At 33.6% G+C, this 12,571-nt stretch overlaps 2 protein-coding genes across 3 annotated transcripts in view; both read right to left on the minus strand.

Moving 5' to 3' along the window:
* Positions 1 to 4,341, minus strand: part of Dip-C (dipeptidase C) — a 935,347-nt gene extending 931,006 nt beyond the window's left edge. Inside the window, exon 1 of one of the 2 annotated variants that reach the window (XM_068388375.1) lies at positions 4,100 to 4,125. In XM_068388375.1, the coding sequence (XP_068244476.1) occupies positions 4,100 to 4,110 (11 nt within the window). In that variant the 5' untranslated portion in view covers positions 4,111 to 4,125. Of the gene's footprint in view, positions 1 to 4,099; positions 4,126 to 4,206 lie in introns of those variants that run through there. The other variant, XM_068388374.1, reaches the window with a different exon arrangement.
* A 7,401-nt stretch (positions 4,342 to 11,742) lies between these two features.
* LOC137653937 (uncharacterized) lies at positions 11,743 to 12,168 on the minus strand. Its single transcript, XM_068387568.1, has one exon. It carries the CDS (start codon positions 12,166 to 12,168, stop codon positions 11,743 to 11,745), a length of 426 nt encoding a protein of 141 aa, XP_068243669.1.
* Positions 12,169 to 12,571: the final 403 nt, after the last annotated feature.

Here is a 12,571-nt window from a genome sequence, read left to right on the forward strand (position 1 = left end):
GAAGGCCAGTATCTATATACGGAGACGTACCCCTGGCCACGTCTTAAAAACAGTTAATTCCCGACGCCATAAGTATATTTAGATTAAATAAGGTTAAGATTATGTATCTGCAATTGACCTAGCACAAGCATGCTATAATTTGAGATAAACTGTACCCGACTATACACAATAACTATGCATGGTTCCATTTTTTTTTTCTTAAATATCACTATAATTGGCTTCGGAAATGTTTTTAAACTCATATAGACCTATTTCGAATCTACCCTTTGTCTCAAGTGGTAGAATACGTAATTCTTGCACAACTAGTCAGTCACTTAAAAGAATTAAAGCTTTACCAGACAACCAATCTGCTTACAGAAAATTATACTCTATGGAGACAGTCATCTGTTCGGTTATAAGCGATATGCTGGAGGAAAATAAATGCGGTATTTTAATATTACTCGATCTTAGTGCTGCTTTTGATACAGTTGTGCATGAACTGCTACTAAATGATCAAGGGTCCATCGGTGTTGAAAGATCAAGCATTCGAATACCTGAAAGACTACTTGATTGGCAGAAATTACTGTGTGCAAATTGGAAACTCTTATTAAGGGGAAAATACAGTAATTGGCCCTATCTTATTCTGCATCTATACTATTAGTCTATCGAGAATAATACAAAGGCATGGTGTGAAGTTCAAACTATTTGCGGATGATACACAATTTTACTTCGTTAAATTTAGACAACACTAGTGAAACTCTAAACGGAATCCTTGATAATGTTAGAGAATGGATGACAATCAAACAACTTAAATCAAATAAACACAAAACTGAGTTTATGGTGGTGGGAAAGAAAAACAGCGTAAGAAACTTAGGCGATATTCAAATAGGCATCAATAACGACCCGGGCCAATATCTACATGTAGTGAAGTTCGTGACCTGGGCGTATTTCTTGACTGTAACTTCTCTCTCAATGCCCAAATAAACAATGTAGTAAAAACTGCTGGTTATCATCTCAGAAACAATGCTTTTTATGAAAAAAGTACCTGGATGAATATTCTGTACAGAAACTTGTGATAAACTGTGTTATCACCAGGATTGACACTGAAACTCCATCTATTACAAATTACCAAAAGTACAACTTAAGAAATTATAAAATATAATAAACAGAGAAGCAAGACTGATGAAAGGTGTCACACCTAGAGAAAGCATCACCCCTATACTAACTGATTTACACTGGCTGCCGATTAAAGCGAGAATTGAAATTAAAATATGTACAATAACCCACCAAGTCATCAGAATCGGTCGTCTAAAATACCTAAGAGAATTGCTACAGCTCGCATAGCCAACAGATCGTGTTGACACGAGAATAGTTACAGATGGTTTCACGCTATTGGAACCTACATGTATGTCTATACTCTAGAGCGTTTAAATATGCGGCCCCGAGACTATACAAAAAGCTCCCGCGAGACATACAAATGATTGAAGATATTAAGGCTTTTAAGAGGAAACTGGAGACTTTCTTATTCTGTGAGTCCTTTGACAGTGACAATTTAAAAGCAAATGAGCAATATATGATGTGAAATGTTAAATACTCTGAACGAACAAGATAAAATGACAGTGGAGGTCCAGTAGAGAGTAGGGTTCCCCTGATGTATCGGACAGGAAAAGCAGCAGTCAATGTAAATGAGTAGATGGCCGCCAAATTTCCAAGGTTCTCAACAAAGAAACGAACCCCATCACTACCATAATAATTCAATTGATGGTAAGAGAACCTACACCAAGCCATCTCCACTCACAGTAATGGTGAAATAAAATGTTTCAAAAGATACTCATTCACAAACTACATATTCTTCAGGTTTCTGATTCTAAGTTATCCTATAAAATTTTGAAAATCATAGTCCAACGTGCCCAAATATTGATTAAAAAAAAAGGTACTTAAATCCATCTAATTTTGTCCTTATAAAATATGTATGTATGTACGAGTACATGCATTATACAGTGTACACAACTTTACAACAGCACAAGCACGCACACATATATATATATATATATATATATATATATATATATATATATATACATATATATATATATATATATATATATACATATATATATATAGTCAGCCGTACCAAGTCCACTGCACGACAGGGGCCTCAGACATTTCCTTCCACTCGTGTATATATTGTCTTTCTATGCCAGTCTCTCTCTCTCTCTCTCTCTCTCTCTCTCTCTCTCTCTCTCTCTCATAAATATATATATATATATATATATATATATATATATATATATATATATATATATATAAATAAACATACATATAACTACACAGACAGTATATTTGCATATATACATTTGTATATATATATATATATATATATATATGTATATATATGTGTATATATATATATATATATATATATATATATATATATATATATATATATATATACGATGTTCATATACACATGTATATACTGTATGAGATGTAATTAATGAAGGATATATCTTAAGATCAGTAAAAACGTTGAAATAGATCTGTCATACTCAAATAACAGTATAACAGTATTTATGTATATATATATATATATATATATATATATATATATATATATATATATATACACAGATATACATATATATACATATATGTGTGTAGACATATATATACATTATACATATATATATATATATATATATATATATATATATATATATATATATATATATATATATATATACATATATATACTGTATATACACATATATGAGATGTAAACATCTTTCAATTTTCCTTAAGTGGACTACCATATATTAAGTTATTTTCGTACTAAGGAAGATTACTCCTGTAATATATACATACATACATATATATATATATATATATATATATATATATATATATATATATACATACATATACATACATATATATAAATTATATATATATATTATATATACATATATATACAGTATATATATTATATATATATACATACATACATACATCCATATCCATACATACATGCACATCCATACATACATACATATCCATACATTATATATATATATATATATATATATATATATATATATATATATATATATATATATATATATATATATATATATATATATATATATATAGAGAGAGAGAGAGAGAGAGAGAGAGAGAGAGAGAGAGAGAGAGAGAGAGAGAGAGAGAGAGAGAATGCCCTTTAAAAAGACTATACCCAGAGGCGTATCTGGTATCGAGATGAGTGACGTCACTAAGCTGAAATGCTACAGGAAAATAATTACATTCAAATTCATAGAAAAAAACCAGAGATTCAGATGAGATCAATCTTAACGAAGTTGCTTTTCAATCTAAAAAAAATCAATCGGTTGCATAACGTGTGACACGTCACTCTTAAGGTTCAAGGTCACTTTCGGCTACCTGATTATGCTGCCCAAACAACCTGTTCTCCAGTCGGAGGTACCATCAAACTAAAATATTTGAATCATTAGGAATGTGTTCTAGTGATGATACATACCACCAGAGGTGGATACACAATTTATTGCATTTCAATTCGTCGCCTTGAATATTACCATTTGACTATTTATAGATATCTCTGTTTAATTTCAAATTACTGTACAGCCCGCCCCCAAGAGATCAGGAGACCAAGCCTTATCAGCGAACGCCCACAACGCAGCCTGATTCATTGCTTTCGTTCACAAACAACTGATAATGGAAATAATTTACTGCGCACAATCAACTAACCGGCAGGCAATGAAAACCTATTAATATTAAGTCTTATAGAAAAAAAAATGAACACTGTAAAGTTCAATCAGCTCAATACACCACACCATTCAAGTTGACATAGAATTAAATTTCGCGCTGTTTAAATTTTAACATGAAATAAAAATCCCTTCACACCTAAAATCCTACACATGTCCATGTGTATAACAAAGACCTCTCGATGACTCATCAACGTTGTATAGAAAATGAGACAATCACAAACAACAACTGAACGTTCGCTAAATAAATTTCGTAAGAAACCGCCGTCAAATGTCAAGACTTACCAAAGCACAAGTTGGATACAACAAATCTAGAAAACAAAAAAGAAAAATATCTTTACGTAGTTATCATTTATCCACTTATCAATAATGGATTAACTTTTAAATGGACGTATATACTGTCATTCACCGCAAAACGAGAAAATATTTGAGGAAATCCGCCACTTACTTCTTGTCGTTGGAAGCCATGATGCAGTGAGAACGCTCTTGTGGGTAGACTCGATTTGCAAGTCAGCTGGGTTGGAAGTTTCAAGCTAGTGTTCGAGCCTTCCTGAGAGTTGTCAGCCTTTTGATGCTGCTCTTACTACAGAGAAATAATTTTACATTTTCATTTATAATATAAAATAAACTGAAATTGCAGTGATTTTATTGTTTTACACGGCATGAATTGTGACAGCTTTGTACAATACTATCATTTGTTCATAAATGTATCGTATTTCAATGTTCTGAAATACTGTAAACATGGGATTATTCTCTACTTAAAAAATTCAACGATACCAGGGTGTTGCAAGAAATTATAGAGCTCTAAAAAGCATTATTTGAATAGTATTCAATACATGTTTGTTCAAAACATAATAATCACAACAATTATTCTGAAATGGATTGATAATTTCCTTTTAACTTTGATTTAATCGGCTATTGCAATGAACTTGAAACGTTGTTATTGTTATTAGTGATAATACCCGTTACTCTATCATTAAGGAGCCTTGTTGTAGTAAAATAAATTTGTCTATCACTTAACTATACCGTCACCCGAAGATGGAAGAAATATGCGTTTGTTCGATTAACTGAGTCGTTATCACTTCATGTCAATCTTCATCACTACTCCTAACCGTCCTTATACCGACATGGCTATGTTGTTTTCATATGACAGCGTCTTCCCGGTAAACCGGTTAATTGAGTACAAGATGAGTAAATTTCCAAAGGCTTATCTACATAATTTCTTTGTTTCTTATTATTTACATCGCCTTTAGAAGCGATATCGATTGTCATTATAGTTTAATCTTTTAAGCAAGCACATTTTTTTTTATCTTTTTTTTTATTGTTTTCACTGTGATGTGTTCTGTAAGATCTGACGCTTAGTACATGCTTTTATCTAAATTTCCATCTAAATTATGAGACAATTAAGTTCTTTCTGAAGTTCTCGTAATCAAATTGGAAACCTTTACTGAGTTTAGCGCTCATGTCGCTGGTAATAACCAATAAATGGATACATTTGTGTTATTATGATTATCAGCCAAGCTACAACCCTAGTTGGAAAAGTAACATGCTATAAGCCCAAGGGCTCCAACAGGGAAAAATAACCCAGCGAGGAAAGGAAATAAAATAAATAAACGATGTGAGAAATAATTAACAATTAATAAAATATTTTGAAAACAGTAACATCAAAAGTTATTTCATATATAAACTACAAAAAGACTTATGTCAGCTGGAAGTTTGAACTTTTGAAGTTCTGCCGATTTAACTACCCGATTACTAAGATAATTCCACAACTTGGTCACAGCTGGAATGAAGCTTCTAGAATACTGAGTAGTATTGAGCCTCATGATGAAGAAGGCCTGACTATCAGAATTAACGGCATGCCTAGTGTTACGAACATGAAGGAACTGTCCGGGAAGATCTGAATATAAAGGATGATCAGAGTTATGAAAAATCTTTTGCAACATGCATAATGAACTAATTGAACAACGGTGCCAAAGATTAATATCTAGATTAGGAATAAGAGATTTAATAGACTGTAAGTTCCTGTCCAACAAACTAAGATGAGAATCAGCATCTGAAGACCAAACAGGAGAACAATATTCTAAACAAGATAGAATGAAAGAATTAAAACACTTCTTTAAATTAGATTGATCACCGAGAAGCTTTAAAGAATCCCAATAAGCCTGTGAGTGTGTGTGTAATTGAAGAAGACAGACCTAATGTGTTTCTCAAAAGTAAATTTGCTGTAGAGAATCACACATAAATATTAAGTCATACAGAGTTAGAGAAACATTATCAATGCTGAGATCTGGATGTTGAGGAGCCACTGTCCTTGATCTACTTAGAATCATACTTTGAGTTTTGTTAGGATTCAACCTAATGCCCCATAATTTGCACCATGCACTAATTTTAGCTAGATCTCCATTAAGGGATTCAGTAACCCCAGATCTACATTCAGGAGATGAAATAGGATGTATGCATATTAATGCATAGCAATAGTACTTAGACGACGGTAAAACCGATGAATGTCTAGCCTACTTTAAAAATTAATATATATATATATATATATATATATATATAAATATATATATGTATATGTATATATATATATATATATATATATATATATATATATATATATATATATATATATATATTACCAGTGGAAATAAAAAGAAAATCCTGCTTCTCATTTCTTTTCATATATGACTGTTATTTGATTAAGCTATTCATAATTTTGATCGTCCCTTCTCTGGTTTACATGACGTTTAAAATCTTTTTGTTTTACATTAAAAGAAATTGTAATGGCAAAAGACATTAGAAACAATTATAGCATTCATTATATTTATAACATTTCACGTATATCGTAAGGAAATTCGTATCGAAATAATTTGTCTTTTGGCCAGAAATGTCCATGGTTTTCTTCGCTGTACTAAGTACTGCTTGATAAGAAAAAACAAATTCAAGTTTATTTTTCTATAGTTTATCTCTAGCGATATATATATACATTGGATAAGATATATATATATATATATATATATATATATATATATATATATATATATATATATATATATATATATATATATACCTTCAATAATACGGCGAGATCAACCTGAAATAACAATAAAAAAAACTGGTTTCTATGGTGATGAATATCAACAAATGACATGAAAGTCATCGGATATCCTTGTTGTCATTAAATTAATCGAATATTTTGTCTGACTTCCTGTGGTAGGAATGTTTCTTAATCACATTTCAAATGGGATTGTGAGTCGTTGTGATAACGTATCTACTAAAAACTGACAACAATAACTTCCCCTGATTAAAACAAACCCTATTATGCTAACAACATGGAAACCGTTGTAAAAGTTGATAATTGATGCTATTATTGAATGGAACGAGAGTGAAACATTTCTTCACAAATAACAAGAAGCCACTGTAATATAAAGGAGTAACGATGGTAAAAGAAAAAAAAAACAAGCACGAATACTTCATTAACCGGACAAATCCAAGGCTATTTACTTACCAAAAAGGTTCTTTCTAAAATTTAAGTCTTTGGAAACAACACTTACGTAATTAAGAGTATTACTACATCATATATAATAAACATATCACACAAGAGCTCTTAGTGATGGAGGAATTGTGCTCACGCCATAAAGGGACATCAGGCCACTCCACATGGTAGAGCAATGTGATCTGCAGTAGTAGTAGGTTCAACCACGATGCTTGTCGTCTTCGATCAGATTTAGTCCAGGAAAAAAAAAAATATTCACCAAATTTGACATGGGCGAACTAGTCCCTATTAGTCTTTTTGAATGTGAAAGAGAAATCTATTTAAGTTTTGATCATTTGAATTATATGGCAAAACTGAGGTGACAATCGATATAGTGTAAAAAAAACAAAGGTTTTTGGGTTACGGATTTATACAAAAAGTAGAACTGATTGAGAAATAACTTAGAAAACAAGTATAAATTGAATCTAAGTAAGTTACTGGTCCATTTCTTAGATGTGCTTTTAATATCAGAGTTGATAACCATCGAAGCAGTATTTGAAATCAAAGGCTGTTGGAAGGTGAAGAAATGAGATAAATGGGTTCTCAGTCTTGCAATCGTGTTCATGCAGAATAGCTAGAAAAACAATAAGTATCAGAACACACTCCAGCGAAACACGTCTCTTTATTATCTAATAGCTTCCAGATCATAACTCTTAGCTTAGCTAGATAGCGAACTACTGACATTTTTCAATCGATGGATTTTTTTTTTTGCTACACCTTTTACATGCAAGTTCTTCTCATTCAGAGTTATTCTTTGGATCTGCACAATTTCTAAACAGGTTAACCGATGATATTTCTTTATAACAGAAATAATAACAACGGCAAATACCTTTCTCGTAAGTTATTTACCAGTCCAAGAATAACCTTTTCTTGGAGGAGTAAACTTCTTTTTGAGTGATCGAAAACAAGCGAGTTCATGAATAAAAAAAAAATTTATATAAATCTAGATGTACAATGAACAATTCAAGTTCGCTTTCTTCCACTACAGACAATTAGTCTGATACTGAACCTGTCTTTTACTTTAATACGTTTCATGTTACAAAAGAGGTACAATTACAAAATCTACCTCATCATAATGATAACCAACACCTACGTTGTTTCCCTAAAACCACTCGACCTACAGATTTTACCTATATGCAGGAACGAAGAAAAATACTCTTTAAACCTTACCTTTATAAAAATACCTTCCGTCCTGCACGTTTACACACACGCTTTATCTGCATTTGTATATAACTGCATAACTCATGCTAAAATAACCTAAATTAAAGGATCAAAACATTTCAAGACTATTGGTTGGGATTCATATCTAATTTGATTTCTTTACCGTGATAGGTGGCATTTAAACATGTTTATATGTGTAGAAATCAGGAAAGCTGACGTGATGAGTCAAAAATATATTATAGCCACGGCAGCAAAATTGAAGACTTGATTGGAGTTAGCACTTCCGTCCATTAGGGATATTGTAGTCCATATATGACCCCAACATATAGCAAGTCAAATAGAAAGAAATTTGATCTGCAACAGTTTTGTTATCATAAGGAAATTTTAGATTAACTACACTAGATAATATCCACTTACCGGTAATATTTTATTAGCCAGTTTCGTTTAGTGCAATGTAGCATAGAATATTTTCCCCTAATTAAATAACTTATACGACAAATCCTAATGGAATAGTCGTAGTGCACTGAAGGCAGTAATCACCAGGGCAGGGTCTCAGTAGCGGGAAAAGAGCCAGCACGGTTTAAACACTAACTTACCTTTATTTCCTGTATTACCATACACAACTGTTTAAAATACGAAGAATTTTTTCCCCAGACTTGATTGCTTTCAAATCATCCATTGACCCTTAAATTTTCCACTCCAAAAATTTTCATATTTTCAAATTGACCTGCTCTTGGAGCATATGAACCCAAACTTTTTGTTTGTCGTTAACTCATATAAGTGTCAAATGACAGCTCATTAAAGAAATTAATTCTTACCTTTGAGACATATAAAGTACTTTTTTGGCTTGGTGGCAATATACAGTATAATCATACATGTGTCCAAGACAAGCTTCTCATAAGTGTTCTTGTTCATTCTTCGTAAGTATTAATGGACCTTTGCAACATGGAAAATCTGCACCAATTCTCCTCCGATGGCAGTATTAGAATACCAATTACTTCATAACTGAATGACACTAATTACTCTAGTTGAGGAAACAGTATGAACAATTCTTATTCTAGTTGAGGAAAGAAATAAACAATTTTAAATTAACCTTTCGTTTTTAATTACAAATACACATCCGTGTCTTTTTCAATTACAGAAACTATGGTTTTAAATGCACTAAAACATGCACTTATAGACAATGATCTAGATGTGGATATTTACAATGATCTAAGCGTTTTTAACAGTGCCTATATGTACACTAGGTTAACATATTTCAAAAAAGTGACTTAATAAATACATATCACATTTAATTCTGAAAAAAAACAGAAGCAGAAGGATTTATAGCTCTCATTAGACTTCGGGAAGATTACTCAAGATATATTTCACAAAAAAATATAAGAACAAAATAATTGGGGCAAATTTTATATCAACTTGCATACACTGATTCACTCAATACAGAACATAAAAAAAGTTCTAAACAATTGAAGCTCTAGTTTCCACAATAAATAAGTTAAAACAATTACAGGGATGGGCAAAAAGTGAAACAATTAAATTTTTCATAATAAAGCCAGGGCACATGGAACTTGAATACACTGGCATGACAAGACAGGAGACCTCCTACAAGATAAATGTGAATAAATGAAAACAGCACATAATAAATAAGATACTTAAAACTTACACAAATCATTTCCACAATGACTGGTTAACGTTTACAGCCGACTGAGCAAAGATTGTCGGTGAGAGGAGGCCAATGGGAGTGGGGCTTGGAGGAAATGGATAACAGAAAAGAGGTGAGCGGGCAAGAGGGAGAGCAGAAGGGGGTAGGCTGGAGGATCAGCTGGAGGGGGGTTGGATGCCTTGCTCCCATATTGATCGCAGCCTTCTGGGACTCGGCCAAACAGCTGATGAAACCAAAACAACAACAGTATGCCACTCGCACTATAAATAACACTGTATATATAATGGTATATGACGGAGTTGGTCACATATATAACCTGAGCAATATTGTTTGGGTCATTTGGTCAGAGTTGAATAACATGGTGAAACTTGAGCCCCAAAAATAAGCCAAAAAAGGGATATTTGTACTAGTTTAAATGGAACTTCCCTCAATCAAATAAAAAAAACTGGTCACTTCATAATTCCCATACAATTCCTTTATGCAAAACATATTCGTACAGCAATTGCCAAAATAAATTACATTTTCACTCTTAACAAAAATTTGAAATACGACTTAGCGTTCATCCTTGCACTGCAAATGAATGTACAAAAAAAAACCACCTCTTCTTCCACCACTGTGAAAACATAACGAACAATTGGTTGAGGTCTCTTCACCTACAAACTACTTGTTTTGATCACACTAACGGTATATGACCAAGTTTTAAAATAGTGACAATTACTAACGTTCAGATAAAGTTTCAGATCCGTCTATTAAAAAACACAAGCACACACTGAGATCAGAGAACTTGCAACAAGTCGTAACCCCGTACAATCTGGTCGCCATTACCGTCTAACACTGGAATCTAGGTCTCGATCTCTGATCTATCAATCATCGTCAATCAGCTTCCAAGTCTTTTAGACGGTTCTTGAAGACTTGCATCATCCGTCCATCTCACCGGCGACGGTAACCGTTGGCGACCACAACCACCTGACGTCCAGCTTCTTGGATGAGGGCAAACTTGGTTACTTGAATATTGGATGTTTCCTCAACCTTCCTTGTTGGCACTGACTGAACCAGTCACGTTATCCTAATTTTTTTCTCATCATGGACGGGGGTTGCCAAACCTGGGGTCACTGAAGTAAACATGGACTGGGGGTATTGAACACTTATCAAAACTATCGCCGACGACACTTTGTACTTGGATATTTTTTTTTTTTTTTTTTTTTTGTAACTTGGGTGGGTTTTTGCCTCCAACAGCTACGGTCAGGGAGAGTTGGCACCATTCCTCACTACCGGAATACTTATGGCCATGGTAGATTGTTCTCGGGTGTTCTTTACTGCAGCCACTTTCAATTCTGGGCATTCTCCTCGGTAACATTTAGAATATCCCCATCTTTTGTGGAATTGCTCTTCAACACTTCTGGCTGCAGTGCCTGTGCCGAGGTCAAACGGTCGTCACTCGACATGGCATTCTGATAATTCAAGGGGCCAGTTCCGGAATCAGACTCTGGTAGACTAGGGCAATCCAATAAACGACGATGTAATTGAATCCCAGAAAGACCGAGACCGCATTGAGGGGAAACAGATCCGAGATCATGAGGCAGAGGCGATGTCGAAGGAGCTGCACTAGAAACTAGACGCCATCACACTTCTATATGATCAAAAGGATAAGGTGGAGTTCTTAGCTCGTCGTCAGAGTCGTAGTAAACCCGTTGTTTTGGCGACAAACCCAACTGTAACCTTCTAACTGCCTCTTTGATCAGATCGCCATCCTTTAATAATTCTTGTAGCGCTTCGTATGGATCGTCAGAACTTCTTCTTGCTGCAATTCCTCTTCTCAGACACCTCCGTCCATCACAACAACCACACTTACTTTCGGTGCGAGATGGCACACTGTATGGCGACGCCCGAGTCCGTGACTTTCCTCCATTTAAATGTGTTGGGCGAGCCTTTAATCTTAAATTTTCTTTGATTTCTAGCACTAAATCATCGATGTCTCTAGACAGAAAGTCTTGAGTTGTGTTTGTTTTAGCTTCGGATACAAAACACAGTTCCTCTTTGCTAGGCATTTTGAATAGTATTTGATGCGATGTGCACTGCTAACTGGATGCTTTCTCTGCGAAACTCGCTCGGCGAGTGAATGCTCGAGCTGTTTGTTTTGGTTGTGATTGGGTACACCGCGCAGCTCTCTCATCCGCTACAAAAACTAGGTCCTATTCATCATGGCCTTTTTCATCCATTTACACATACATACGGAAAATTTTATATCATAAATAAAATCATTTAATGTTTCTGTTTCTAGAAAGAACTTTAAACAATACCAAACTCCTAATATATAAATATCCAATATGTACACCGATGTAAACACGGCGAAGCAATACACCAGCCAGAGGCCGTGCGTCGAGGAAAAAAATAGTCGTAAACACCTTTACCCGTCGTCAAGTAAGGGTCCACGAAAGAAAAATATTAAAA

Source organism: Palaemon carinicauda, chromosome 15 (assembly GCF_036898095.1).
Source record: "Palaemon carinicauda isolate YSFRI2023 chromosome 15, ASM3689809v2, whole genome shotgun sequence".
In the NCBI taxonomy this organism is placed as follows: Eukaryota; Metazoa; Arthropoda; class Malacostraca; order Decapoda; family Palaemonidae; genus Palaemon; species Palaemon carinicauda.

Excerpts from the sequence above, each read along its gene's own strand:
- LOC137653937 (XM_068387568.1), bottom strand. The coding sequence starts at position 12,168 with ATGCCTAGCAAAGAGGAACTGTGTTTTGTATCCGAAGCTAAAACAAAC.